The sequence below is a fragment of the Diabrotica virgifera genome, chromosome 6, assembly GCF_917563875.1.
Source record: "Diabrotica virgifera virgifera chromosome 6, PGI_DIABVI_V3a".
Classification (NCBI taxonomy): Eukaryota; Metazoa; Arthropoda; class Insecta; order Coleoptera; family Chrysomelidae; genus Diabrotica; species Diabrotica virgifera.
In genome coordinates, this window is record NC_065448.1 from 84,158,621 (window position 1) to 84,184,309 (window position 25,689).

The 25,689-nt window shown below is 32.0% G+C and overlaps 1 protein-coding gene across 2 annotated transcripts in view; it reads right to left on the reverse strand.

Annotated features, from left to right (window-relative positions):
- LOC126886510 (zinc finger protein 501-like) overlaps nucleotides 1-22,741 on the reverse strand; it is a 31,732-nt gene extending 8,991 nt beyond the window's left edge. The window contains exons 1-4 of one of the 2 annotated variants that reach the window (XM_050653480.1): nucleotides 22,172-22,715; nucleotides 9,388-9,465; nucleotides 7,331-7,408; nucleotides 4,280-7,264 (exon numbers count right to left, since the gene is read on the reverse strand). In XM_050653480.1, coding sequence (XP_050509437.1) covers nucleotides 6,957-7,264; nucleotides 7,331-7,408; nucleotides 9,388-9,465; nucleotides 22,172-22,403 — 696 coding nt within the window. In that variant the 5' untranslated portion in view covers nucleotides 22,404-22,715 and the 3' untranslated portion in view covers nucleotides 4,280-6,956. Of the gene's footprint in view, nucleotides 1-4,279; nucleotides 7,265-7,330; nucleotides 7,409-9,387; nucleotides 9,466-22,171 lie in introns of those variants that run through there. The other variant, XM_050653479.1, reaches the window with a different exon arrangement.
- Between the last annotated feature and the right edge of the window lie 2,948 nt (nucleotides 22,742-25,689).

A 25,689-nucleotide genomic window follows, 5' to 3' on the forward strand; every position in this document is an offset into this window, starting at 1 on the left:
AATATGCGTACAAACTCATTAACAGCTCTATTGCACCAAAAACTCGTACTCGAACAGAAGCTTCAGCTAACATAGGTTAGCGCAGTTGCCACAATTATCTCAAAGTATATTCCCTATGTCCAGCTGAACGATTTACGTACTGTATATCCTACAGCTTTGGCCAATTAATATTTTTTCCTATTAATGACATTTATGTCAAATTTCCAACCCAAGTTCACTGATTTGTCACTACTGACGCTCTCAAATTTTTAAGTATCCCCTCTACCTACGAGCTCACAGCGGAAAGATGTCTCAGACGTAATAAGAATAATCCGTGGAGTGAGACAGAGATGTAAATAATTAATATACATCAATAATAATCATCAATGGGGAAGTAATAAATAACAAAAGATATAGGAAGCGCCAGTTAACTTGGCGAGACGCATTGCACAGTGGCTTATGGGATGATCATCAGTCTCAGTGTCGTTGTGCGTATTCGCTGTCGCCAAGTTAACTGGCGCTTGCAGTACGCAGGCGATAATGTTCTGTTGAGTTTTGAGATGTGGTGCCATCGAAGAATATTAACACGTTGGCGGACAGAACGGCTATAGACGTTACATTTTTCCCTATTCTACTTTGCAAAATATATATAGTGTCACAACACTTGCTTATACATTTGACACACTGTCCGTCAACGTGTTAAGAATAAGTTGGGTTGACCGAGAAAGAGAAAATTGGAATACTTGGACCATCTAATGATGGAGCAAAAATATGCATTCCTACAAAATATAATACAGAGAAAGATTGAAGGACGAAGGACTCTGGGCCGCAGAAGAATGTCCTAGATGAGAAATCTAAGAGACTAGTTTGGTTACACCACAAACTAACTGTTTAGAACATCATCGAATAGCCTATGATATCCAATCTCCGATAGTTAAGGAACGAAGAGAAGAATGCTATTCGCTCCGAGCGTTAACAAAGTGTCAAATCATAATCGACCGACCTGCTCATGGTGGCGGTTTTTTGAAATTTTATAAGGACGCTTTGTATATGTTTAAATGAGATATTTAAAAAAAAATGCCGTGTCACGCTAGTGATACTATGTATTAATATAAACAGAAAATAAAAACGCACTTAATCTGATATAAATTCTTCACTTTCCAATATTGATTATCAGTTTGATTTTGTATACATAACCTCACTATCGCAGTTTATGTCAATAAATCTTTATTAACGAAAAAGAAAATATTTTTGTTGCACTATACATTACAGTATAAATTAATAACTAATGAATTCTAACAATTGTATTCGGTTATTATCACTACAAAATAAAATATTCAAGTTTAACAAAATAATCCCATAAGACTCAATGTTAAAACGTCCTTACAAAATCTGACAGCATGTCACGTGACTGTAAGTAGAGGGGAGACGCACGGAGCCAATAGTAATTATGAAGGAATTATTGTTGGTAATAGACAAAATTTGTTATTGGTAAATAGTAAATATCTTAATTAACACATTTGCTGCGAAGAGGATGGAACCCAGCTAGCAAGATAACGTTACATTAACGTTAAATTTAGGTTTTTTTGTATTGTTACGTAACATCTATCAAAAAATGATGTTACTGATACGAAATTTTAATACGTATATTATACGTATGAATTTATTAGTTTCTGAAACGTGGCTCTTTGGTAGGTTTTAATACGTATGAATTTATTCGTCTCTAACACGTGGCTTTTTGGTAGGTATAGACACGTACATATCTCATTTGAGATTGCAGCGCCATCGCGTATTTATTTCGAACCTTTCATTAATACCTAACCTTACATTTCCGTGATAAAAATCGTGTTTGTTTTTATGGAGTTATGTCAAAAAAATCGAATTATTATTGTTGTGTGCCTCAATGTGATTCTTGGATAAAGCGTACCTAATAGGGCTTTTCATTCACAGTCATTTGTTTCGAGCTTCTGTCATGTGTCAGATAATATTAATATATCTACGTCATACGTTATTGGTATATAACAATGATACAAACCAAAGACGTATGGCGTAGATATATTAATATTATGTGACACATGACAGAAGCTCGAAACAAATGACAATCGATGAAAAGCCCTATAGTAATCAGTGGCGGCTCGTGACATCTGCTATAGGGTGTGCTGCATGAACCACGGCCAATATAAAATAATAGAAATAGAATAACATACGAAAACAAAAACAATAAAATTAGCTTTAATACTAATTAATAGTAACTAATAACGACATGCTATAAAAATCTGATTAACTTACATTTATTGCATTTTTCTAAATTGGAAATTAATACGCCGGTCCTTTTTTGTCGCAAACTTTTCGATTACTTTATCGTTACCTAAGAATTTCTAAACACGGCACAGATGCAACGGTCACGAATAACTGTCGTGAATTGCAGCTCGCAAACACATTTCCGAGGCCGTTAATCAGCCGATTGCCGAAGCACATCGGCTAAGATCGCCGTTTGCCTAATAAATGCATTTTACCGCTGCCAGTGTTTCGGTTCTTATCGACGCGGCTTCACTGGAGCAGCAAATACGTAAAAAGATTGCTTCACTGGAGCACCAAATACGTAAAAAAATTATACGGTTTCACTAGAGGAGTAAATACGTAAAAAAATAATATTAATCATCGTTGTTGGTGAATTATTATTAACAGTTGATGTTTAATATGATAATATGGCAGATTTGAAATAAAACTATATTAATTATTCTTTAATAATTAAGATTTGCTATGGTTGTTTGGTAGTTCTGCAGCTCAGCAGCACATAAAGAAAAGCCGCCACTGATAGTAATTTATCGTTACATTATTTCCCTAAATAGGATAAACAAAATAGAATTCGATTCAATGACAGTTTAGTTGAAAAACGAAATGTATGGAAATATCTTCTAAAAATGGGGAAGCAACCTAGTCCTTATACTATTTTTACTACAAAAGCGATATTACGTGGGTCAAAATTTTTGACGTAAGAGAACTGTCAAAACATTAGAATGTGACTTTTCATTATTAAAGTTATTATGAAAAGTCACATTCTAATGTTTTGACAGTCTTACGTCAAAAATTTTGACCTACGTAATATCGCTTTTGTAGTAAAAATACTATATATGAAAGTGTGCAGTTTACACTTTACGAAATAAAGATTACTTCAAGGGTATGTTTATGTATTGTAATATAGAGTAGCTATTAATAATTTTGTCTCTTTCTCTCACATAAAAGTCAAATATATAATAAATGTTTATTTCAAATATTTAATAAATATGTCAGCATCATGTATGTGGTTTTATTTACACAATAATTTTAAGTCCTATTTATAAATATTATTTATACCGAAAATTCTCCTAAGAAGTGACGTTAAAAAGGTTACGTAGAAATAACGTAAAATTGTTACGTAACATCGCTGTGACTTTTATACGTATATTTTAGGTAAAATTTGATGTAACTTTTGACGTAACTTCTCCCAAAATGTTGACGTTTGTTTGACGTTATATATACGAACATTGTTAGCTGGGAATTCAGCTAAGGGCCACTTTGTTGAACTGCACATGACAGTCGTAACCATATCTGAAGGCGCTAACTGGCAGCTAACTGAAGTAACCATCACGCTCTGGCGCGTGATCAGCAGCGAATGGGTTAATTAATATCTAAATTGGTAAATTATTGTTATAGTCGGTTCGCTAAACTCAGACACAATTGGCCATGATACTATAAATAACAAGATAATATATTGCACATCCGGAAGTCGTGACGTAAGTGGAGACCGGCAAGTTCGTAAGCATTCGTAATGTCCGATTAGTTTGAATTGTTCGCGGTTGTGAGCTGTGTATTTTATATTTTATTTTTGACAGTTATTTTGATAGGAATCTCGACAATAAATTTTTTTCGAATACATTGAAGTTTACTGACATTTTTCTAACTGAATAATTTCATCACAGAATGCACACAAATCCCATTTAACTTTAACAAGAATTAAAATTCAACTTCCGGTCTCCAGTTACGTCATCATGCGCGAACTCGGACGTATTTGCGCTACGGGAAGGTACTATCTCGTTATTTATAGTATCATGCAACTGGCTAGTGATTTTAGTAAGTAATTTTGCCAATTTGTTAAAATTGGCAAAAAAATAATTACTAAATAGTTAGTAATATTGCCAATTTTGGCAAAATTGGCAAAAAAAATACCTACTAAAATCACTAGCCAGTTGTGACCGAGTTTAGTGAACCGACTATAATAATATTGTTTTGTTTACTGGATATATCATAAATAAATAAATTATAAGTAGTTATATGTTTTATTCTATTACTTACATAATGAAAATAATATCTGGGTTATCTACATTAATTCCATTTATAAAACTATTTAGTCGAGAAAGCCACTGCGCATCCGCTAGGAAAAATATTCCGATTCGGATTATTCGGAACAAGCGTGCGCGACACTATTTTCCACCGTTGCATGTGTATACAGTATGGTGCAAATGAAAGGAATAAATTCGTTATTTCGTAAACCGGCGACTTTAAGGAAGATTTCCAAAACAGGTCGATTTTTATTTTTAAGTTATGATATTGTGGAATTTATGGTATACTAGTGACGTTATCCATCTGGACGTGATGACGTAATTGATGATTCTTTTAAATGAGAATAAAATTTTAAATGAGGGTTTCCAAAAAAAGTTTTTAATTAAATTATTTGAAAAAAAAAGAAGAATGTATGTAATTTATTTAATTCAAAATACATTTTATTGTTACCCGAAAACTAAAAAATGTTTATTTCACAAATAAACATTGCTTTTCAATTAAATTCAATGTTCAAGCCAGCTCCCGCCAGCCACCTGAATCTTGGTAGTTTGAACATTTAAGTGAAAAGCAATGTTTATTTGTGAAATAAACTTTGTTTTCTGATTTGTGAAAGCAGTAGAATGTATTTTGAATTAAATAAATTACATACATTCTTCTTTTTTGTCAAATAATTTAATTTAATAACCCCTGGACACACTGTATAAATAATTATGTAAATGTTTATATTACTGAATAGAGAATTAAAGCACCTTTCAAATGAGCTAGCACACGACCTCTATTTTCATTTAAAAAAATCATCGATTACGTCATCATGCCCAGATGGATGACGTCACTAGTATACCATATATGCCACAATATCATAAATTAAACATAAAAATCGACTTGTTTCGGGATTTTTCCTTAGAGTCGTCGGTTTATGAAATAACGAATATATTCCTTTAATTTGCACAACACTGTATACACATGCAACGGTGGAAAATAGTGTCGCGCACGCTTGATTAGCAATTAAAAACAAAGGAGTTATGAATATTGTATTGCAAAAAACTCTTCGGGATTTCATCAATCGATGTTTTAAGAATATCTACCTATCTTGGCAACATTCAAATTTTCAGTTTTTCACATAGTTTTTGAGGGTTAAAAATGGCCGATTTCGCAATTTTTCAATTTTTAATCGCGTATATGTCAAAAACTATCAACTTTAGAGAAAATTTATAAAGACCTTTTCTGTTTGGAATGATCCAAAAAACCTAAAAAAAACTTTGTTCCATGCAAAAATAGTTATTTATGAAACAATTCGTGAAGTATGCTTTTTGCGAACGCACGCGATTTTTAGAGCACGAGCGACAACGGAGCGAAAAAGTAAATCCCATTTAAAATACATTGTTACTTCACGCATACTTTAAACCCTTCACGCACTGCTATCTATAATGACAGTTTTCACAAACTAAAAACTTATACATAATAATATGACATAGAGTAGATAAAAATAATTTTAGGAAAAAAACAAAAAAAAACGTTTAAAAAATTTTTGACTCACTTTTGGTCCTGGCAACATGCAAATTTGTTAAAAGGGGTCCTTTTTGAGTAAGATTGTGCAAAAAATCTGAATCGGAATATATTTCCTAGTGGATGCGCAGTGGCTTTCTGGACTAATTATAAATATACAGATTACGAATTACTTATACTAAATAGTACTTATAATAATATACATAGGTATACATACATTCAAATTTTTACAATTATTATAGTAGGGGAGGAAAGTATGCTAAATGCGAAGTCACTGGAACGCTTTGGGGACCTATTGGATTGTGATTATTAGGTCCTAAAACCAAAAAAAGTTAAGTAAAATTTTCCATTTTAGTGGTGACTTTCCATTTTTTAATTTAATTTTTCATTTCCAACAATCGTTTTTTTTTCGATTATAGCGCCATCTTTCCATAATTCAAAAAAATGTTTCGAATAAAAGTTGCTTATTTTTACGCAAATAATCCAAATCTGCAATAAAAATGGGGGTCCTATTTAAGATTTTAAAGTAAACCCCACCCCACCTCCGTGGGGGGGGGGGGGGTCGTGTTTGGTACCATTCGATAGATTTTTCAAAAATATGTACTGAATAAGTGTATTTTGCAGTTTTTCGATCTGATGTTTATTTTGCGAAATATCGCGGGATTTGTATTTAAAATTTTAAATTTATCCCCACCCCTCTCCGTGGGGGGTCATGGTTGGTATATTTCGATATATTTTTGAAAAATATTGAACACGTAGTTTCTAGTTTTTCGATCTGACGTTCATTTCGCGAAATATTCGTTTTTTTGTGAAACTTTTTGACTCACCCATTTTCGTACGCCCCGCTCAAATCGTCAGATTTTTGAAATATACACTCTTTTGCATGTACTTAACTTATCTTATCTTAATCTGACAATTTCGAGTATTTTTAAGGATAGATTTTTTTTTCGGGTCCCCTGAACGAACGCCCCTGTGTTAAGAGCCAATATATAGTAGAGGTGCATCTGTAGGGTACCACGTTTCTCCCCATATGATAGTCTGACGCGCTCGAGTAACTGCAAAAATCCCCGCTTGGCCCCCCTACCATTATTAAAACACCTAAAAACTAAAATATACAGATCTCACAATTAAAACAAAATGAATACAAATTATTTATATAAATTATCGAATTCATCAAAGGATCCAGTTATTTTGTAATATTCTAATCTTAATTTTGCCTGCTCAATATTACATTTTGCCTGTTCTATTTTTGATTTTGCCCGTATAATTTTCGTCCTTTCTCTGATGGCATCAGCAAAGGCAACAGCAACCCCTGTTAGAGATGCTGATAATTGTTGAAGCGCATCAGCCTTAATTTTTTGAGCTGCTAACATTGTTTGCTGAGAGTTTGCAAATGATAAACAGGCTGCCTGTAACATTGAGTTACTGCCTCCAGTGCCAGTGTTTCCCAAATTTCCTGAAAACATCTTACATGTACAATCTAGGTTATTTTATTTATTATTTTTAATTATTTACTACCTACCTTTTATTTCACGTTTTTTTGGTGTCTCTTTGATAGTGACTTTGGTGACAGTCTGCTGCTGCTCGTTGTGTTGTAAATCTGTAAACAAATAAATGTTATTATGTATAGGTTATGAGGATACTTATTGAAGATAATAAACTGTTGCCTCTCTAATAACTATTTTTCAGATGAACGCAAAAAAACATTAATTAGACCCATACCTAAATGTAACCATCCAACCGAATGTAAGAACCTAAAACCTATTAGTATTCTGCCAACTCTTAACAAAAGTGTTAGAACGGGTGGCCCACGTTTCCCCAACTGTCATCAATACGACTAACTTCACGCGTAACTTCGATACGAGAATTATAAAAAAATATGCATTGAAATCCAGATCCAGTACAAACACATACATATTTCTTTGTAATTACAGCTTCAATTTACCGTACACTTTTTGTAGACTCTGCCGATAAGGTAGAGTCGTGTTGAGGAAACCTGGCGTACCCGTTAGAACACATTGTGGAAATGCAGTTCGTGATTATATGTCTAACAATAATATCTTAACTAATTTTCAGTCACGATTTAGATCATTTCACAACTGTTAAACAGTACTTTTTAAAATAACTGACGATATTTTAAGATAAAGAGATGTGGGTAAGCCTACCATTTTAGTTTTGATCATTTGCATTGAATATGGTAACTTTCACCTCAGGAAACAGATTGTCAAAATAGACGAAAGGTGCTCTTACTTCTCCCTCTTACATGTACAGATGGTTCCTAAAAAACTGATACGACTCTTAAAGCGCATTTTGTAGAAAACTGAGCAGTATATTTTGAAGGATAAATTCTTATTATTTACAGACTGTCACTGTCACTGCCAAATTTTAAAATTTGTCAGATAACTTATTCTGTTCAACGTCAGAAAATGGTTCCACATGCTAGCAATATTATAATTATAATTTTATTATAATTATAATTATTATAGTTATAATATTATATTATAATTATTATAATTTTTGTTATTGTGCTTGTTATCAAATTAACTTAGAGAATATGAAATTCTGATTGTTAATAAATGATTATATATAAAAAAAATGCTAGCAAAGAACTAAAAGCAAGAATTGTAACGAAATTAGATGGTTGGTCACTATCTGCCCTAAAGAATCATTTTAACCTAAGCAAAACAACAGTTTTTAATATTAATAAAAGATGGAGAGAACAAGAAACTCTCGAAAGAAAACAAAGTTCTGGAAGACCAAAACTATCTGCCTAACTATTAGAAGAGAATCCTTTTGAAGATGCGAAAACTGCAAGAATTCAAAATAATATCAAAATTTAGACCTTAATATTTATTTAAATTGCCTAACTATTAGAAGAGAATCCTTTTGAAGATGCGAAAACTGCAAGAATTCAAAATAATATCAAAATTTAGACCTTAATATTTATTACAATTTATGAATTAACATAATATGTAATCAGTTGTTTGTTGTTTGTTTATTTTATTATTTGTCTGTCATAATAAATATAAGATAATGTCAAACCAATCAAATACACTGCTCAAAATAAGCAAACCTTACTAGGAGTCGTATTAGTTTTTTTAGGAACCAGCTGTACAATCTAGGTTATTACTTTCTTTATTATTATTAATTATTTACTATAGCCTGTTTTTAAATCAAGAGGAGTAATTCAAATTTCCCGCGCCGTAAAACTTGTGTGTAATTGGTCCAACCTCAGGCAAATTTACTCCACTGTTATCAAATTTTGACACTAATGACATTTATAAAATTTTGACACTTCGCATTTCATCAGTTAATTAAGTTATATCAGCGATTTTTTGTATTTTCTGTGTTATTCCGTTAATTTTTAGATTTTTAGTCCGTTTTTATTTAAAAAAAAAAACAGTTGTTTTTGAAACTCTTTAGCGACGTATTAGTATAATATATTTATGGATTGCAGTCAAAGGCCGATATGATCAACCAAAAAAATAAGATGTATTTGGTGATATTTTAATGACTTTCTTGGGTGTGAATCTGTCTTTTTAGTTTACTCCTCTTGATTTAAAAACAAAGCTTAAATACCTTTTATTTTCCGTTTTTTTTTTCTCTCTGTGACAGTGACTTTGGTAACAATCTGCTGCTGCTCGCTCTGTTGTAAATCTGTAAACAAATAAATAATAACCCGTGTTGAGCTGCCCCCCCCCCCCACTTGCAAAAATCAAAAAACAAATATCCCTGATTTATGAGCTATTTATGAGCTTTCATATTCCGCAAACTAAAAATTTTGAGCTCGTTCCACTGAGCAGGAATTTAATACTTTAGTGGGGGGGGCTGAGTCAGCCCCCCCACTACTTAAAAATAGGAATATTGAATCGGTTTTTGCGGCAGAATTACGAGCTATTTATGAGCTCTTAAAATTATATAGTTTCGATTTTTGAGCTCATCCCCTTCACCCCCAAACAACTCTTTAATTGATTTAACTTAAGAGAAAAATGCTGAGAAAACTTAAAATATATTGTATTGCGGATATAATTCCTATAGCTTATATACTCTAAGAATAAACTATTAAATCACGTGCATTTCGATTATTGAGCTACAACCCCTTCGCAAGAAAACCACCCTATCTTCCCGGCTTAAGAGAAAGTTGTACTTAAAATGCATTTAATTAATTATTTGGCGGCTACATATCATTTAATAATTTATAAGCTTCCAAATTACGCGCATTTAGATCAGTAAATTGCAATTTATTTTGTATAGTGCAGTCACTGAAGGTAAAAATCAACGATTACCTTCAATTTCGGTGAACCTTCATCGATTTTCACGAAAATTGGTCAGTGGTTAGAGGATACGTCAAGAAACAAAGGTGACATGGTACCACCATGCCCCTTTACCCTGAGGGTGGATACCGCCCCTTCTCGGGGGTGAAAATTATTTTATAAAAAATAACTGCACAAATCAATAAAAGAACAAATTACAAGCAAAATTTATTATATAAAGTTATTAAAATTAAAATAAGTCAATACTTTTTCAGTTTTTACAAGTTTTTAAGATCAAAGATTTTAATTATTCGTGAAAAAAATGCATGTTTTGAAGCGGTTTTTCGTAAATCACTGAAAAACTGTAAGTTTTTACAAAAAAGTTAATAGTAGTTTAATTCGTATAGCTTATATTCTAAGAATAAACTCTTAAATCACGCGCCTTTCGATTATAGAGCTACAACCCCTTCGCAAGAAAACCATCCCATATTCCCGGCTTAAGAGAGAGTTGTACTTAAATAATTTAAATTAATTATTTGGCGACTACATATCGTTTAATAATTTATGAGCTCGCAAAATATACGCATTCTAATTATTGAATTGCCATTTTCTTTCTATAGTGCAGTCACTGAAGGTAAAAATCAACTATGACCTTCGATTTCGGTAAATCTCCATTCATTTTCACGAATTGACAATAACAACTTGCGGTTTTAGCCTGGGGTATATGTCACCCCTTCTCGGGGGTGAAAATTATTTTATTAAAAATAACCCCACAAATCGAGAGAGGGACAAATTGTAAGCAAAATTTGTTATATAATGTTATTAATAAATCAATACTTTTTGAGTTATTAAAGATCAAATATTTTAATTTTTGTGAAAGAAAATGCATGCTTTAAAGCGATTTTTCATAAATAACTCAATAACTGTAAGGTTTTACAAAAAAGTTTTCATCACTGAAATTGAAGCTAATAAAAAATATAATAAATTGCTTACTTGAAAAACCCTTTAATGTTAATTTAAAGTAAGTTATTGGTAATTAAATGTATATTTTTTTCTGCGACTGTTCAAATCTAAGGATTCAAGCTTAAATAACGGGAAAGAGACGCATTTTATAACACTTAGGTACTAAATACTTGTCAAAGTACTTAGAAATACCTATCAAAAATGTGCTCCAGAAAAAGTTGATAGCATCAAAATCCGCTCACCAATTTTCGTGAAAATGAATGGAGATTTACCGAAATTGAAGGTCATAGTTGATTTTTACCTTCAGTGACTGCACTATAGAAAGAAACTGGCAATTCAATAATTGAGATGCGTATATTTTGCGAGCTCATAAATTATTAAACGATATCTAGTCGCCAAATAATTAATTTAAATTATTTTAAGTACAACTCTCTCTTAAGCCGGGAACATGGGATGGTTTTCTTGCGAAGGGGTTGTAGCTCAATAATCGAAAGGCGCGTGCTTTAAGAGTTTATTCTTAGAATATAAGCTATACGAATTAAACTACTATTAACTTTTTTGTAAAAACTTACAGTTTTTCAGTGATTTACGAAAAACCGCTTCAAAACATGCATTTTTTTCACGAATAATTAAAATTTTTGATCTTTAATAACTTAAAAAGTATTGACTTATTTTAATAAATTTATATAATAAATTTTGCTTATAATTTGTTCTTTTATAGATTTTGTGCAATTATTTTCAACCCCGAGAAGGGGCGGTATCCGCCCTCAGGGTGAAGGCGCAAGGTGGTACCATGTCACCTTTGTTTCTTGAGGTATCCTCTAACCACTGACCAATTTTCGTGAAAATCGATGAAGGTTCACCGAAATTGAAGGTAATCACCGTTGATTTTTACCTTCGGTGACTGCACTATACAAAATAAATTGCAAATTACTTATCTAAATGCGCGTAATTTGGAAGCTTATAAATTATTAAATGATATGTAGCCGCCAAATAATTAATTAAATGCATTTTAAGTACAACTTTCTCTTAAGCCGAGAAGATAGGGTGGTTTTCTTGCGAAGGGGTTGTAGCTCAATAATCGAAATGCACGTGATTTAATAGTTTATTCTTAGAGTATATAAGCTATAGGAATTATATCCGCAATACGATATATTTTAAGTTTTCTCAGCATTTTTCTCTTAAGTTAAATCAATTAAAGGGTTGTTTGGGGGTGAAGGGGATGAGCTCAAAAATCGAAACTATATAATTTCAAGAGCTCATAAATAGCTCGTAATTCTGCCGCAAAAACCGATTCAATATTCCTATTTTTAAGTAGTGGGGGGGCTGACTCAGCCCCCCCCCCCCACTAAAGTATTAAATTCCTGCTCAGTGGAACGAGCTCAAAATTTTTAGTTTGCGGAATATGAAAGCTCATAAATAGCTCATAAATCAAGGCTATTTGTTTTTAATTTTTGCAAGTGGGGGGGGGGGCAGCTCAACACGGGTTAAATAATATTATGGATTGGTACTTTATTATGAGGATATCTTTAGGATAAGGAACTGTTGCCTCTCTAGTAACTATTTTCCTGTTGATGGGAAAAATAATTAATTAGACCCATACCTAAATGTATCCGACTACAAGGATCTATGACCTATTAGTTTTCTGCCACCTCTAACAAAAGTGTTAGAACACATTATGGAAATGCAGTTCGTGATATGTCTAACAATAATATCTGATTTTCAGTCAGGGTTTTAAGTATTTCACAAATGTTAAACAGCACTCTTTAAAATAACTGACGACATTTTAAGAGAAAGAGATGTGGGTAAGGTTACCATTTTAGTTGTGATCGATTTTTCTAAGACATTCGAAACTCTCAATCATTCACTACTCAGCACATTTTTGAAGTCGATCGGATTTTCCATGGATTCATTGAATATGGTTTTGTATTAGGGTATTACTTGCACCTAAGGAAAGAGAGTGTCAAAAAAGACAAAAGGAGCTCTGACTTTCTAAACATTTTGTCAATGGGCTCAATCTTGGATCCAATCTTATTTACACCATCAATATTGACACTTCCTTGAATACCTGTTTCATCTCTATGCAGACAATACAGAAATTTAGCACTCATTTTATCCGGTTGACCGAGCATGTGCTATTGAAACAGTTAATCAAGATATTAAGTCATTGGTTGATTGGGCAAGAAATAATGCATTGAAGAAAACTAATCTGGTCATTTTTAGTCCAAAAACAGTGTGTTTGGAAATGAGTAACACTACTGAAATAGTTGTTAATAATGAAATCATTAAACCTGTAGCTAGTGCAAAAAATCTAGGTTTAACTTTAGATAATCAGCTAAAATTTACAAAATGTGTTAACATCTGTGTGAGCAAAGCATCTCTTAGTTGGAGGACAATTTATCATAATCACTGCTGTCTGCCATACAAAGTAAAAAGAATACTGTGTGAAAGTTTAGTCTTATCAAAATCTAACTATGGTGATGTTATACAGGGTGTTTGGTAAAGAATGAGCCATAGCTTAACCTTAGATTCCTGAGCTTAAAATAGGACGATTTAAGCTAACTTACCTTAGTACGAAAGTTGATAGTAACCGAAATATAATGTCAAAGTTAAACTTTTATTTTATTTATTCTTGAATATTTTCTAACATGCATAGGATAATTACACAAAATTTGGTAAGTGGGGGTTTTTGGGGACAAGAAATCTAAATTCACCACCAAAAATGATGTATTACCCAGAGGGCGCCACATTCGCCTTTCAGCAATCATTTAATAGGTTCAATTTTTTTTTTATTACCCACTTTACATACTTTTTGAATCAAAACTTTTATTTACTTAATATTTTTACTTAAAAAAGGTATACTACATTTATCTCGCTAAACTCAACCGTTTTCAAGATAAACGCATTTTAAATCTGTGAGGCACCATAATTTTTTGCATAATATCATTGTAGTTACACCCGAAAATCAACTTAAAACCATAATAATTGTGCCAGTTCTATAAGAAAAAATTTGCTATACATTTTTGGAATTTTTTTTTGGATTTTAAGTTATTTTTCGGGTGTAACTACAATAATATGCAAAAAATATAGGGTCTCGCAGACTTAAAATGCATTTATCTCGAAAACTGTTGAGTTGAGCGAGATGAATGTAGTATACCTTTTTTAAATAAAAATATTAAGAGGATAAAATTTTTTATTCAAAAAGTATGTAGAGTGGACAATAAAAAAAATTGAACCTATTAAATGATTGCTGAAACGCGTATGCGGCGCCCTCTGGGTAATACATCATTTTTGGTGGTGAATTTACATTTCTCGTCCAAAAAAAAAAACCCGATTACCAAATTTCGCGTAATTATCCCATGCATGTTAGAAAATATTCTAGAATAAATAAAATAAAAGTTTAACTTTGACACCCTGTATTTCGGTTACTATCAACTTTCGTATAGTCGGAAAAATGAAAAATATGTGATTGATGTGATCGTTCATGGGTATTCTTTCATTTTTTCGACTGCACTAAGGTAACTTAGCTTTAATCGACCTATTTTAACCTTAGGAACCTGAGGTTAAGCTATGGCCCATTCTTTACCAAACACTCTGTATATGGACCTGTTATGTGGTGTAAAAAAACACCAGCCTATTCTTCACAAATTAAAACATCTAAAATGGCTGAACATGGAAAAGAGAAGATTTTTACATGCTGCTTGTCTATTCCACAAAATTATCAAATTTTCATTACCAGTATAATATCTTTTTAAAAAAGTTATTTATAGAACTGACATATATAATGTCAATACAAGATACAGAAATACAATTACAACTTCACCATTCAAAAACTCATTGAAGAACATATCAAATATCAAAAGTATATAATGGACTAGTTAAAGAATTAAAATTAAAATCGATTGTATCTTTAAAGAAATCTCTTAATAGCCCAATAAATGATCGTTTTGGAGTGTAATTTCCAGGGGCAACTCCGAATTGCATAAAAATTTGAATTTAGGTTCTACTTACCCTCCACTTCAAAGTTGAATTTGTGCCGTTGGTTGCTTTTACTTGGGGGTGACATTTACCCCTTCTCGGTGGGTGAAAAATAATTGACTTATTTTAAGCACCTTTTGTTCTATAAAGTTTTTTACGTAAGTCAATATTTTTCGAGTAATTCGCGATTTAAAATGTTGATTTTTCGACAAAAAAACTACGCTTTCAGACAGTTTTTCCAGATAACTCAAAAAGTAAATATTTTATCGAAAAAAATATTTTTAGCAAAAGTGTATGTAGCCTATAAAAAAACGAAAAAAATGGTGTACCAGTAAAGTCTACAAATTGAGTAGAAGCAAAGTTATGGCTCATGAAAAATACGTTCTTATTCGTCTAATTCCAAATCGAATAATTCAACGCGAAATCACCGAAGAAAGAAGCGTTTTTCGGGAAAACCTTATTAACATTTTTAAAGTATTGAAGCTTATTATTTGTTTTTTTTACAAAAGTTTACAGCATCAAAAATAAACGAGTTACACTGAAAAAAAAGTTGGCCTTTTTTTTGGTAAAAAAATCGTGAAAACCTCCTTCTATTTAGCACCCTAAATAAAATTAATCGTTTGGCTTTACCATCTATTTTAACTGTATGTGTATTGTTTATATGATCTGTAAGTTTGATTGCTTTGAAGTGCTTATTTTTGAAAACATTTGGTTTTATAGTAAAAAAAATTCTAAAAATTTTTGAAAAATTTCATTTTTTCAAAATAACCTAAAAAGTATTAGTGATAAGAAAAATCTTAAACAGTAAAAAAATGTAGGTTTTGCTATTATAAATATGTTAGTTTCATTTTATTTCTCCGTAAGACAAAAATTGGTTAAGATATGGCTGTTCAAAATTTGCATACACTCGTGATTAGTGACCCATTCAAGCTTTCTCAATTATAACCTTTTCAAAAATAAACACTTTAAAGCGGTGAGACTGACAGATCATATAAAAAATAGATAGGTAAGTAAATTGTTTGTAAAGCGGTAGCGATTAATTTCATTTGGGGAACTAAACACGGCGAGATTTTCATGATTTTTTACAAAAAAAAGAGGGCCAACTATATTTTGAGCGTAACTCGCTTATTTTTAATGCTAAAACTTTTGTTAACAATTAAAACAAAGCTTTTTATAAGCACTTTAAAAAAGTTTAAATGGGTTTTTCCCGAAAAGTTATTAATTTTTCGGTGATTTCACCTTGAAATATTCGATTTGGAATTAGACGAATAAGAACGTAGGTATTTTTCATGAGCTACAACTTTGTTTTTATTTAATTGATTGACTTTACTGATACACCATTTTTTGGGTTTTTTATAAGCTACACTTTTGCTAAGAACATTTTTTTCGATAAAATATTTACTTTTTGAGTTATTTGCGAAAAACTGTCTGAAAACGTAGTTTTTTTGTCGAAAAATCAACATTTTCAATGGCAAATAACTCGAAAAGTATTGACTTACGTAAAAAGCTCTATAGCACAAAAGTTGCTTAAAATCATTCAATTTATCCATTTCCGGTCTTATCTTGAACGTATGTTTTTTCACCCACGAGAAGGGGTGACTGTCACCTCCCAAGTAAAAGCAACCAACGGTACAATTTCAACTTTGAAGTGGAGGGTAAGTAGAACCTAAATCCAAATTTTTATACAATTCGGAGTTGCCCCTGAAAATTACACGGTATCGCCGAATTTCCCGTTCATTTATTGGGCTATAAATCTAAGTTGCTGAGTAATACTTGTGCCACTAGTTAACAACCTGTTACGAAGCATGCATTTTTCCCTCTTGCTTAAGAGAAATCAGGAATACCTAACTTATTATTTTATGCACATACATTTTCTACATTTTGTGTACTGTATGAATTTGAAGGAAAAATAGACCTCCCAGATTTAGCCATATGGTCCTCACTCCATCTAAGGGGAAAATTCACTCATCCCAGATACCTACGGTATCAATAGGACTGAGCAATGGTGGAACTCTTTCCTTGTTATCGAGGCCTAGGTTACTTGGTATGCAGGAGTATGTCCCAGTAGTGAAGATTGTAAGAGGTATTGTCTGAGTACTTTGCATTCTCCATTGTCTTCATATTTGAATTTCCAGATCTCTGTACTTGGCGATCTATGCAGTCATCATTTAGAATGAAGTTTATTGTTGTTAGGTATCGCATCATCAATGAGTGATGTTTGTCTTGTTAATGTATTAACTAATAAGAGATCTGGTCTGTGAGCACAGTGTGGTTCCAGTATAGCTTGTAATTATCATTCTCAAGCATACTCTCTGGGGAATGTATTGATAGTATGGGAGATGTTTGTCTGGAAAAGTCCCAGTTTGATGGCAATCTCTTGATGAATGATCTTTACTACTAAGTCAAGCTGTTCCTTATACTCAGTTGCAGCAAATGTCCGGCAGTCCCCGCCCCGGTAAGATGTTGACTGGTTTTGTAGACCTTTATTATTATTATCTAGCCGACATACCTTATACCTTTACTTGTGTCCAGTGGTACAAAAGGATTTCCTGTGAGCTTGGTTTCTATCATGAACTCCTCTTAGTTGATTGCATATTTATGAAAATGTTCCTCAAATAGAACATCTAAAATGAATTCAAACTAGTTATGTTTATATTACTAAAGTAACTTAATATTATTACCTATATCACTTCAACTTCTACTTCAACGCCTGTAGTGCCTAACACATCCGGAATTACAGGATCCCCAAATAAATTTTGGAAATTAACTGCAACAGTCTTTCTTCTAAGTCAGTTAACTCCTTTTTAGCTGATGTTCCTCCCCAGTTCTATTCAAGTCTACTTGAATCTCCCAACTTTTCTTTTTTGTGTTGACTTTGGCTTTAATGACTTTCCAGTATTAAAAATGCTGCTTATTATAAAGGGATAAAAAAATAATTACTTTTCCGTACCTTTTTCCAATGATCAGCAGTTTTTGAGTCCTGGTGCATACTCTTCATTTGCAGATGATTGCCATAATTGATTAATTTTAAGGCATCACTTGGCTTGTTTTTTCCTGTAAACAGTATCTTATTTTTCTCCAAAAAGTTTATCAAAATTGTCGTATTGTCCTTGTACGGTTTTCTGGATTGTTGAGTTATCCCAAATATCAAAAAACTAAATGCTACTAACTAAAACTTTGATACTATCCCGGTAAATATCAAAGAACTACACCTAAAATACTAATTAAAAACAAGTAGGTAATAGTAATAACCAAATTAAAACAATAATTAAAAATAAAAAATAGAGCTAATTTAAAGATAGAAAGGTAATACACAGTTAAAATTATACAAAGGGCAAATCGAGAGATACAAGAAAAAAAAGATGTTTTTAAATTTATAAACATCCAGGGATTTTATTGTTCTACTTACTTCTATGGTATACCAAGCGGTCTAACTGTGTATACTTTTACATGCATCTGATCTGGGACGGAACTGACGTCACATACTGTTTACAATTTCTGAAGTGAAGTTGACGTTGACAGGTGTTTATGTGGTTAACAAATAATAAATATTTTATTTGGTGACATATTTTAATGTAAAACTTCTCATCACTCTCTCTCACTCCAACTTGTACTATTTCTACATAAGGTTCTCTTGGTTAGACAAAACAATACTTACTTCCTTTTCAACTTCTGGGAAATAACTCATCTCGTGAGCAATGCATCACAAGAAAGTTATGTTAAAAGTTATTGAGATAGTTATCTCTAGAGTTATTTCAACACAAAACGTTGGAAATAACTCTGGGAGCAGTGACGGATCTACAAGGAAATCCCCCCTTAACAAGGTCCAAAATTAATGAAAAATATTGTTGACACATAAAAATACATTAGCTGACATGAAACAAACCAATAGTAGGGAAGGAAAGTATGCTAAATTTGCAGTTACTTGAGCGTTATGGGGACCTATTGGGTTCTTGTGAAGATTAGGTTCTAAAACCAAAAAAAGTTAAGTAAAGTTTTGCATTGAAGTTGAGACTTTCCATTTTTTAATTTAATTTTCCATTCCCAACAATCGTTTTTTCTGATTATAGTGCCATCTATCCATAATTCGATAAAAATGTCTTAAATAAAAGTTGAGTATTTTTACGTAAATAATCCAAATCTGCAATAAAAATTGGGGGCTCCTATTTAAAATTTTATAGTAATCCCCCACCCCACCTCCGTAAGGGTCGTGTTTGGTGCCATTCTATAGATTTTTCAAAAATATTGAATACATGTATTTTCCAGTTTTTCGATCTGATGTTCATTTTGAGAAATATCATGGGGTTCGTATTTAAAATTTGAAATTTACCCCCATCCTTCTACGTGGGGAGTCGTGTTTGGTATCATTCGATAGATTTTTGAAAAATATTGAACACATATTTCTTAGTTTTTCTTGTGAAACTTTGCGACTCACTCATTTCCTTACACCCGCTTAAACCGTCAGATTTTTGAAATATACACTGTTCTGCATGTAATATGTAATTAACTTACCTTATCTTAATCTGACGATTTCGAGTTTTTCTAAAGATAGATTTTTTTTCGGACCCCCTTAACGAACTCCCATGTATTAAGATCCAATATACGGTTGGGGTATATAGTCCATTGAAATGTTATCTACATTTAGGGTTACATTTCTTAGAGGGGTCATTTTTTTTAATGTGTAGAGGGGTTCAGTAGAAGCTTAAGTTAAAGTTTTTGGGGTCGACATCCTTGTCCACCGGCCGCCATATTGGAAAAAGGGGTGCAAAGGGCTTTCGCGCTGTATTATTACACATAAAATGTAGCAAATTAAATTTTCTACAATTTTATTTCCATTACTTTTTATCATCAAGTGACCAACAAAAAAGTTACAAACAAAGATAACAGAAAATTTTGTAAGAAGTTTCCTTTTGGAGGTTATAACTTTTTTCCGTTAATTTCACAATAAAATAACATCATAGCGATTTTGTAGAGGATTTTTCAACGAACTATTTCCACTATAGGTACAGTTGTTTAATTTTATTTATTTATCTAGGTTTTACAGCGCTCCAAATTTGACCAGATTCTCGAATTCTCATAGGAATACAATAAAAACAAAACCTTAGGCTTACTATTCTATATATATTTATTTATTATAATTTTAACATTCCTTTGCTATTATTAAGCTATTTGCGACCCTTTTCCCCGCCACCTATGAGGTAGAGTCTGGAGACGAATTTTTTGTGTGGTATCCCCAATAGGCCTAATCCACGGACAATTTCTAGACAAAATAATATTATTTATTATGTTGAAAAGGATCTATCATAGTTAATATTTTTTCGTTGGTCAATTTTTGTGGGATAATGAGAGTTAGAGTTGGCGTCATTGTTGGTAATTCATCTTCCAATTCATTTTCTTCAATAATTAATGTTGATATGTCCACGATGTTGCTGCAACTTTCACCACCACAATAGAGGCACACTGCTGAATATTTGAGGTCTGCTTTCCGGCAACCACATGCACTTCCAGTTTCCATTGCATCTGCTAAAGATGAATTTAATAAGCTCGGGGGTACTGAAGGCTTGGAAGTTTGGATTGGTACCCAAAATTTTACATGCAGAGGTTTCTTACAAATAAAATAACCACCACTCATGATGCATGCTTACAAAATACACAAAATGCTTATCTAATCACAAAAATATAAATTTTACCCACAAGACGCTCAATAGTATTATCTATAAAACTCAAAATACTTTTCACAATTTTTAATACGACTGCACGTGGCCAAATAGATAGCACAACTGTAAGAATAAGTTAAGTAGAGGGGAACCGACTGCTGTGCCACCTAGTATAAATTATAATAATAAAAGTAAAAGCAGGCAGATATTCAGTTCGGTATGGAAGAAGAATGACGTAACTGCAAATTATGTCAATTCCTGTTTATTGCGTAATTAGCTTATAAAATACTATGTACATATGATACAAAAATGACCGAACTGTAAAAATGTGCTGAGCCACTATAGGATAGTTGCGTCGTTACTGAAATACGAGCTATGTTAGACCTTGTTTCAGATGCATAATGACGCAACTGTAGATAGGGTTGAAAATGGGGCGATTAAATTAATGTAATGAAATTCGAACCAATATCGATGAAAATAAAAGCAATCGTTGTCAAAAAACAAACGCCACACTGATACTCCTGGACGATTACTCTTCATTATTCCCAATTTTAAATATTTAAAAATAATTTTTTTGCTCTTCTGAACAATTTTGCATTTTGCGGTTGCATCATTCGTGTTCTGGACCAGCGAATTTGTCCTCAAACAACTTCTTAAGCCTTTTCTATACATGCTTAGGGTTCTAAGTTTTATAGTGAGGAGAAGGGTCAAAAATAGATTAATAATAGCATAGAAATGTTAAAATCATAATAAATTATATGAATAGAAAAACCCTCTACAAAAATGCTGTTATTTTATTGTAAAATGAACTGAAAAAATGTTATAACCTCCACAAGGAAACTTGTTAAAAAGTTTTTACTTATTTTTGTTTATATCTTTTTGGGTTTCCTTGGTTATCCTTTTGGTTTATATTTTGATGGTCACTTAAAAAAAATAATAGAAACAAAACTGTGGAAAATTTTCTTTGCTACATTTTATGGTTTATTAGATTTTCTGTAGGGTTGGTAGTTTATAAGATATAGCGCGAAACCTCTTTGCACCCCTTTTCCACGATGGAGGCCGGGGGACAAGGGTGGCGACCCCAAAAACTTGAACATAAGCCTCTACTGATCCTCCCTACACATTAAAAAAATAAAATTGACTCCTCTAACAAATGCAAGGTACAGCCTAAAAAATGTAACATTTTAATGGACTAACAAGGTTTCTGCCCATGTGATTTTCTGACGCGCTCGAGTAACTGCAAAAATCCCCTCTTGGGCTCTCCTACCACAAGAGACAGACAAATTCAACACAATAAACCAGCTAGTTAGGAAAACTAAGGTCACTTAATGCATATTAAGTTATTATTTATGTCTCGTATGTAGTTTGTGTTTATCTTTTTTGTGTCTTTTGGTTACTGATTCTATTATTCTATGGAAGATCCCTTCCGAGAAAGCCGGTTTTGTGAAATTTTTGTTGATGGGAGGATGGGACAAGCACTTAAATGTACATGAATTATTGTTAATTGCTTACCTTCATTTGTTTGTTTTACTTGAAGCAGACAGAGTTTATCTTCATCACATTCTGTTTCTGTCTTTAAAGGATATTCCCCCAAGTTTAAATAATCAAATGAATCATGTGTAATTTCCGTCTGGGGTTCTTCCTTAATCTCAGTTTTAACGTTATCCAAAAGAGCATCATTCACGTCATTATTCTCTATTTCTATTTTACACGTTTCTTCACTAACTTCTTGTTTAACTTCCATTTGATTTTATTGATACTTTGGCCACTTGGCTTTGGCAATATGTAAACATCACATGTAAACATAAACAATAATAAATAATCGTAGCTCCTTCTTGCTCTTGTATTATGCCTAACGCGCTTGCGCTCATCGCTCATAGGGCTTTTCAACTTCGACATTTTCATGTCCACACAGCGCCAAGGATTATAACCGAATCGACTACAAACACAAGCCGATTGCAGATTCTAGCTTTCTACACATACGCGGTTTATGGTTATGTACTTAAAACATATTATAATTTCACCTAAAATACATAAAATTTTTAATAAATTCATATTTTCATATAATATATTAGGTACTATAGGTGCATCAACTCTTTCAGTCATTAAGACCGCGTCCCACCATCAAATAATTTGATCAAACTGCCAAACTGGTTTGAGCAAACTGAAAGTGACAGTTAGTGACGTCACATCCTGAGTGTTCATTGTGGATATTAGAGAGTTAAATAATGAAAAATTTTAATTTTAAATAAAGTACAAACAAGTTTAGACAACTCAATAGGGCTTTTCATTCACAGTCATTTGTTTCGAGCTTCTGTCATGTGTCACATAATATTAATATAACTACGTCATACGTTATTGGTATATAACAATGATACAAACCAAAGACGTATGGCGTAGATATATTAATATTATGTGACACATGACAGAAGCTCGAAACAAATGACAATCGATGAAAAGCCCTATACAAAAAATTTGATCAAATTTAGACTGATATAGGGCTTTTCATCGATTGTCATTTGTTTCGAGCTTCTGTCATGTGTCACATAATAGAGAGTTATTGCCACCGGCAAATAAAGGATCCTTTATTACAGGATACTTTAATAAAGGACAAATACAGGACGGGTCTAAAAGAGTGGTATTGCAAACGCAGTTAAAGAATCTTTTATTTTGACAAATGACATGAAATATTTTTGTAAATATAAAAATAACCTATAAAATTCCATTTGTCGATATAAATTAAAATAAGATAATTGAAGAGTAAAACGTTAAATTTAATTATTTTGTCATTTAAAGATGTTTAGAGAACAACATAATATATCCCATAATACTCATCGTTTAATAATATGGAAGTGCAATAAATTGGAAATACTATTTTAGGAGTTTTTAAATACTTTTGCATTATGGGTATATGTAATGGGGAATTTCTGGAGAATATATTATTAGGGAATAGTGGATATCCATTCCTCAACTACAACTACCGAATGACACCATTCCAGAATTTTCAGACAGAAGTTGTGTTTTTATAATCCATCACAAATCCCTTCAAGAATTGTTATTGAAAGAACATTTGGTATTGTGAAGAGATTTCCCATTTTACCATATGTAATGAGATGCAGCTTGTTCAGTTTAACATATTGCAGTAGTACATAATAGAGAAAACGTTGAAATACTGGCAAATGAGTGTGCTGTTGATATTGATATAGAAGCTGTGGCAGTACATTTTCAACCAGGAGCTAATCTAATGCGACTAAATTGTGTGTGTGTTTGTTTAAAATTATTGTTCGACATTTAAAGCTAGCGCTTAAACTAATTTTATTTTTATTGGACTGCAGTTTGTTAATAAATTTATAAATAAATATAAATATTATATTGGGGACTGATTTTAAGTATTTTATGATCATTAGCAGGTTTTAAATAATAAATTTATAAATATATACATACATGCTATTGGCGTTTGATCTTTTATCCATTTGGCCCTCTCTTTCTTTCTTTTCACCTCTGGATAACTAGTTATCAGGAAGTTTATCTGACAGATTAGATACTAATAGATATCTGACAGAGAAAAACTTCCCGTTAACTAGTTATCCGGAGCTGAAAAGACAGATACTAAGGATACTGTTATATAAACTTCCCAATAATTAGTTATCTGAAAATGAAAAGACCTCTAATCTGTCAGATAAACTTCCCGATATACAAAAAAATAATAGAAGAATTAAGCTTAATGCTGGTTTTTATTAATTTTTTTGGCAATGTTTAAATAAACAAATACTGATGGCATGAAATGGATCACGAACAAGGAGGAATGAAGAAGGAATTGGAGATTGTGTTTACCATTAAACGCATAAAACTGCAGTATCTGGGACACATATGATAAATCAGCACTGTTACTCCCTGCTGCAGTACATATTGCAAGGTACAGTCAAAGGTAAGCGAAGACCTAGTAGAGGGAGAATATCAATGGAACTGTTTCGAATCGCAGCTAGCAAGGTTACGATTGCTATATGATTTCCAACATTCGAAACGGATAAGAACCAAAAGAAGAAGATGGCATGAAAATGAAAGTGTATTAATACTTTTGATTAAAAACTTTATAGATTCTTATCTATAAAAGATTAAATTTTCAAAAATAAATACTTGAACCTTTGTTCTATTTTGTTAACCTGTTGTTATATATCTGTTGAATAGAACTCTATTTTGAATCTAGAATTTTAACAAATCCTAACTTTCATTAAAGTTTATTGATCTTATATCTTCAATCTCTTATATCTTCAATAAATATTTATTTCTATAGAAAAATGTAAAATATATTGAGTTTAATAAATGAGTTACTGATATTTTAAGTCTGATCATTGTAATTAGTATAACAATTTAAAATTATTTAGGTAATATTCCTTTTTACAACTTCTTGTAATAACTCAAGCTTCAATAAAATGTTCTTTTCTATATTCGTTTGGGTCAAAACATCAATAATTTATATCTCAGAATATTACTTAGAGTTGTTTTTAATAAATAAAACCCAACATACAACTTTAATGATGAAAGTTTAATCAAATATCAATCCCACAATACATAAATTATCAATCCAAAGAAGCGACAAGATAAATTCAAAATACAAGTGAAGTTAGACCTTTCTTCACATTTTTGACACGTTATGTCAAAATAAAGGAACTTTTATTAAAATAAAGGTGTCCTCTAATTTTCCTTAAATACAGGCGGCCTGTATTTTATTAAAAGACAAAAATAAATGACGCAATACTGCGCATGCTTATATGTCAAAATAAAGGATCTTTTATTACAGGTCGACTTAAAAGACGTTGGCAATAACTCTCTAATATTAATATATCTATTACGTCGTACGTCTTTGGTTTGTATCATTGGATATATCAATAACGTATGACGTAGATATATTAATATTTAGTGACACATGACAGAAGCTCGAAACAAATGACTGTGAATGAAAAGCCCTATTGAGAGCACAGATTTTTAGAATTTCAAAAAAACTGCAATTGTGACGTCACTTTGACGTA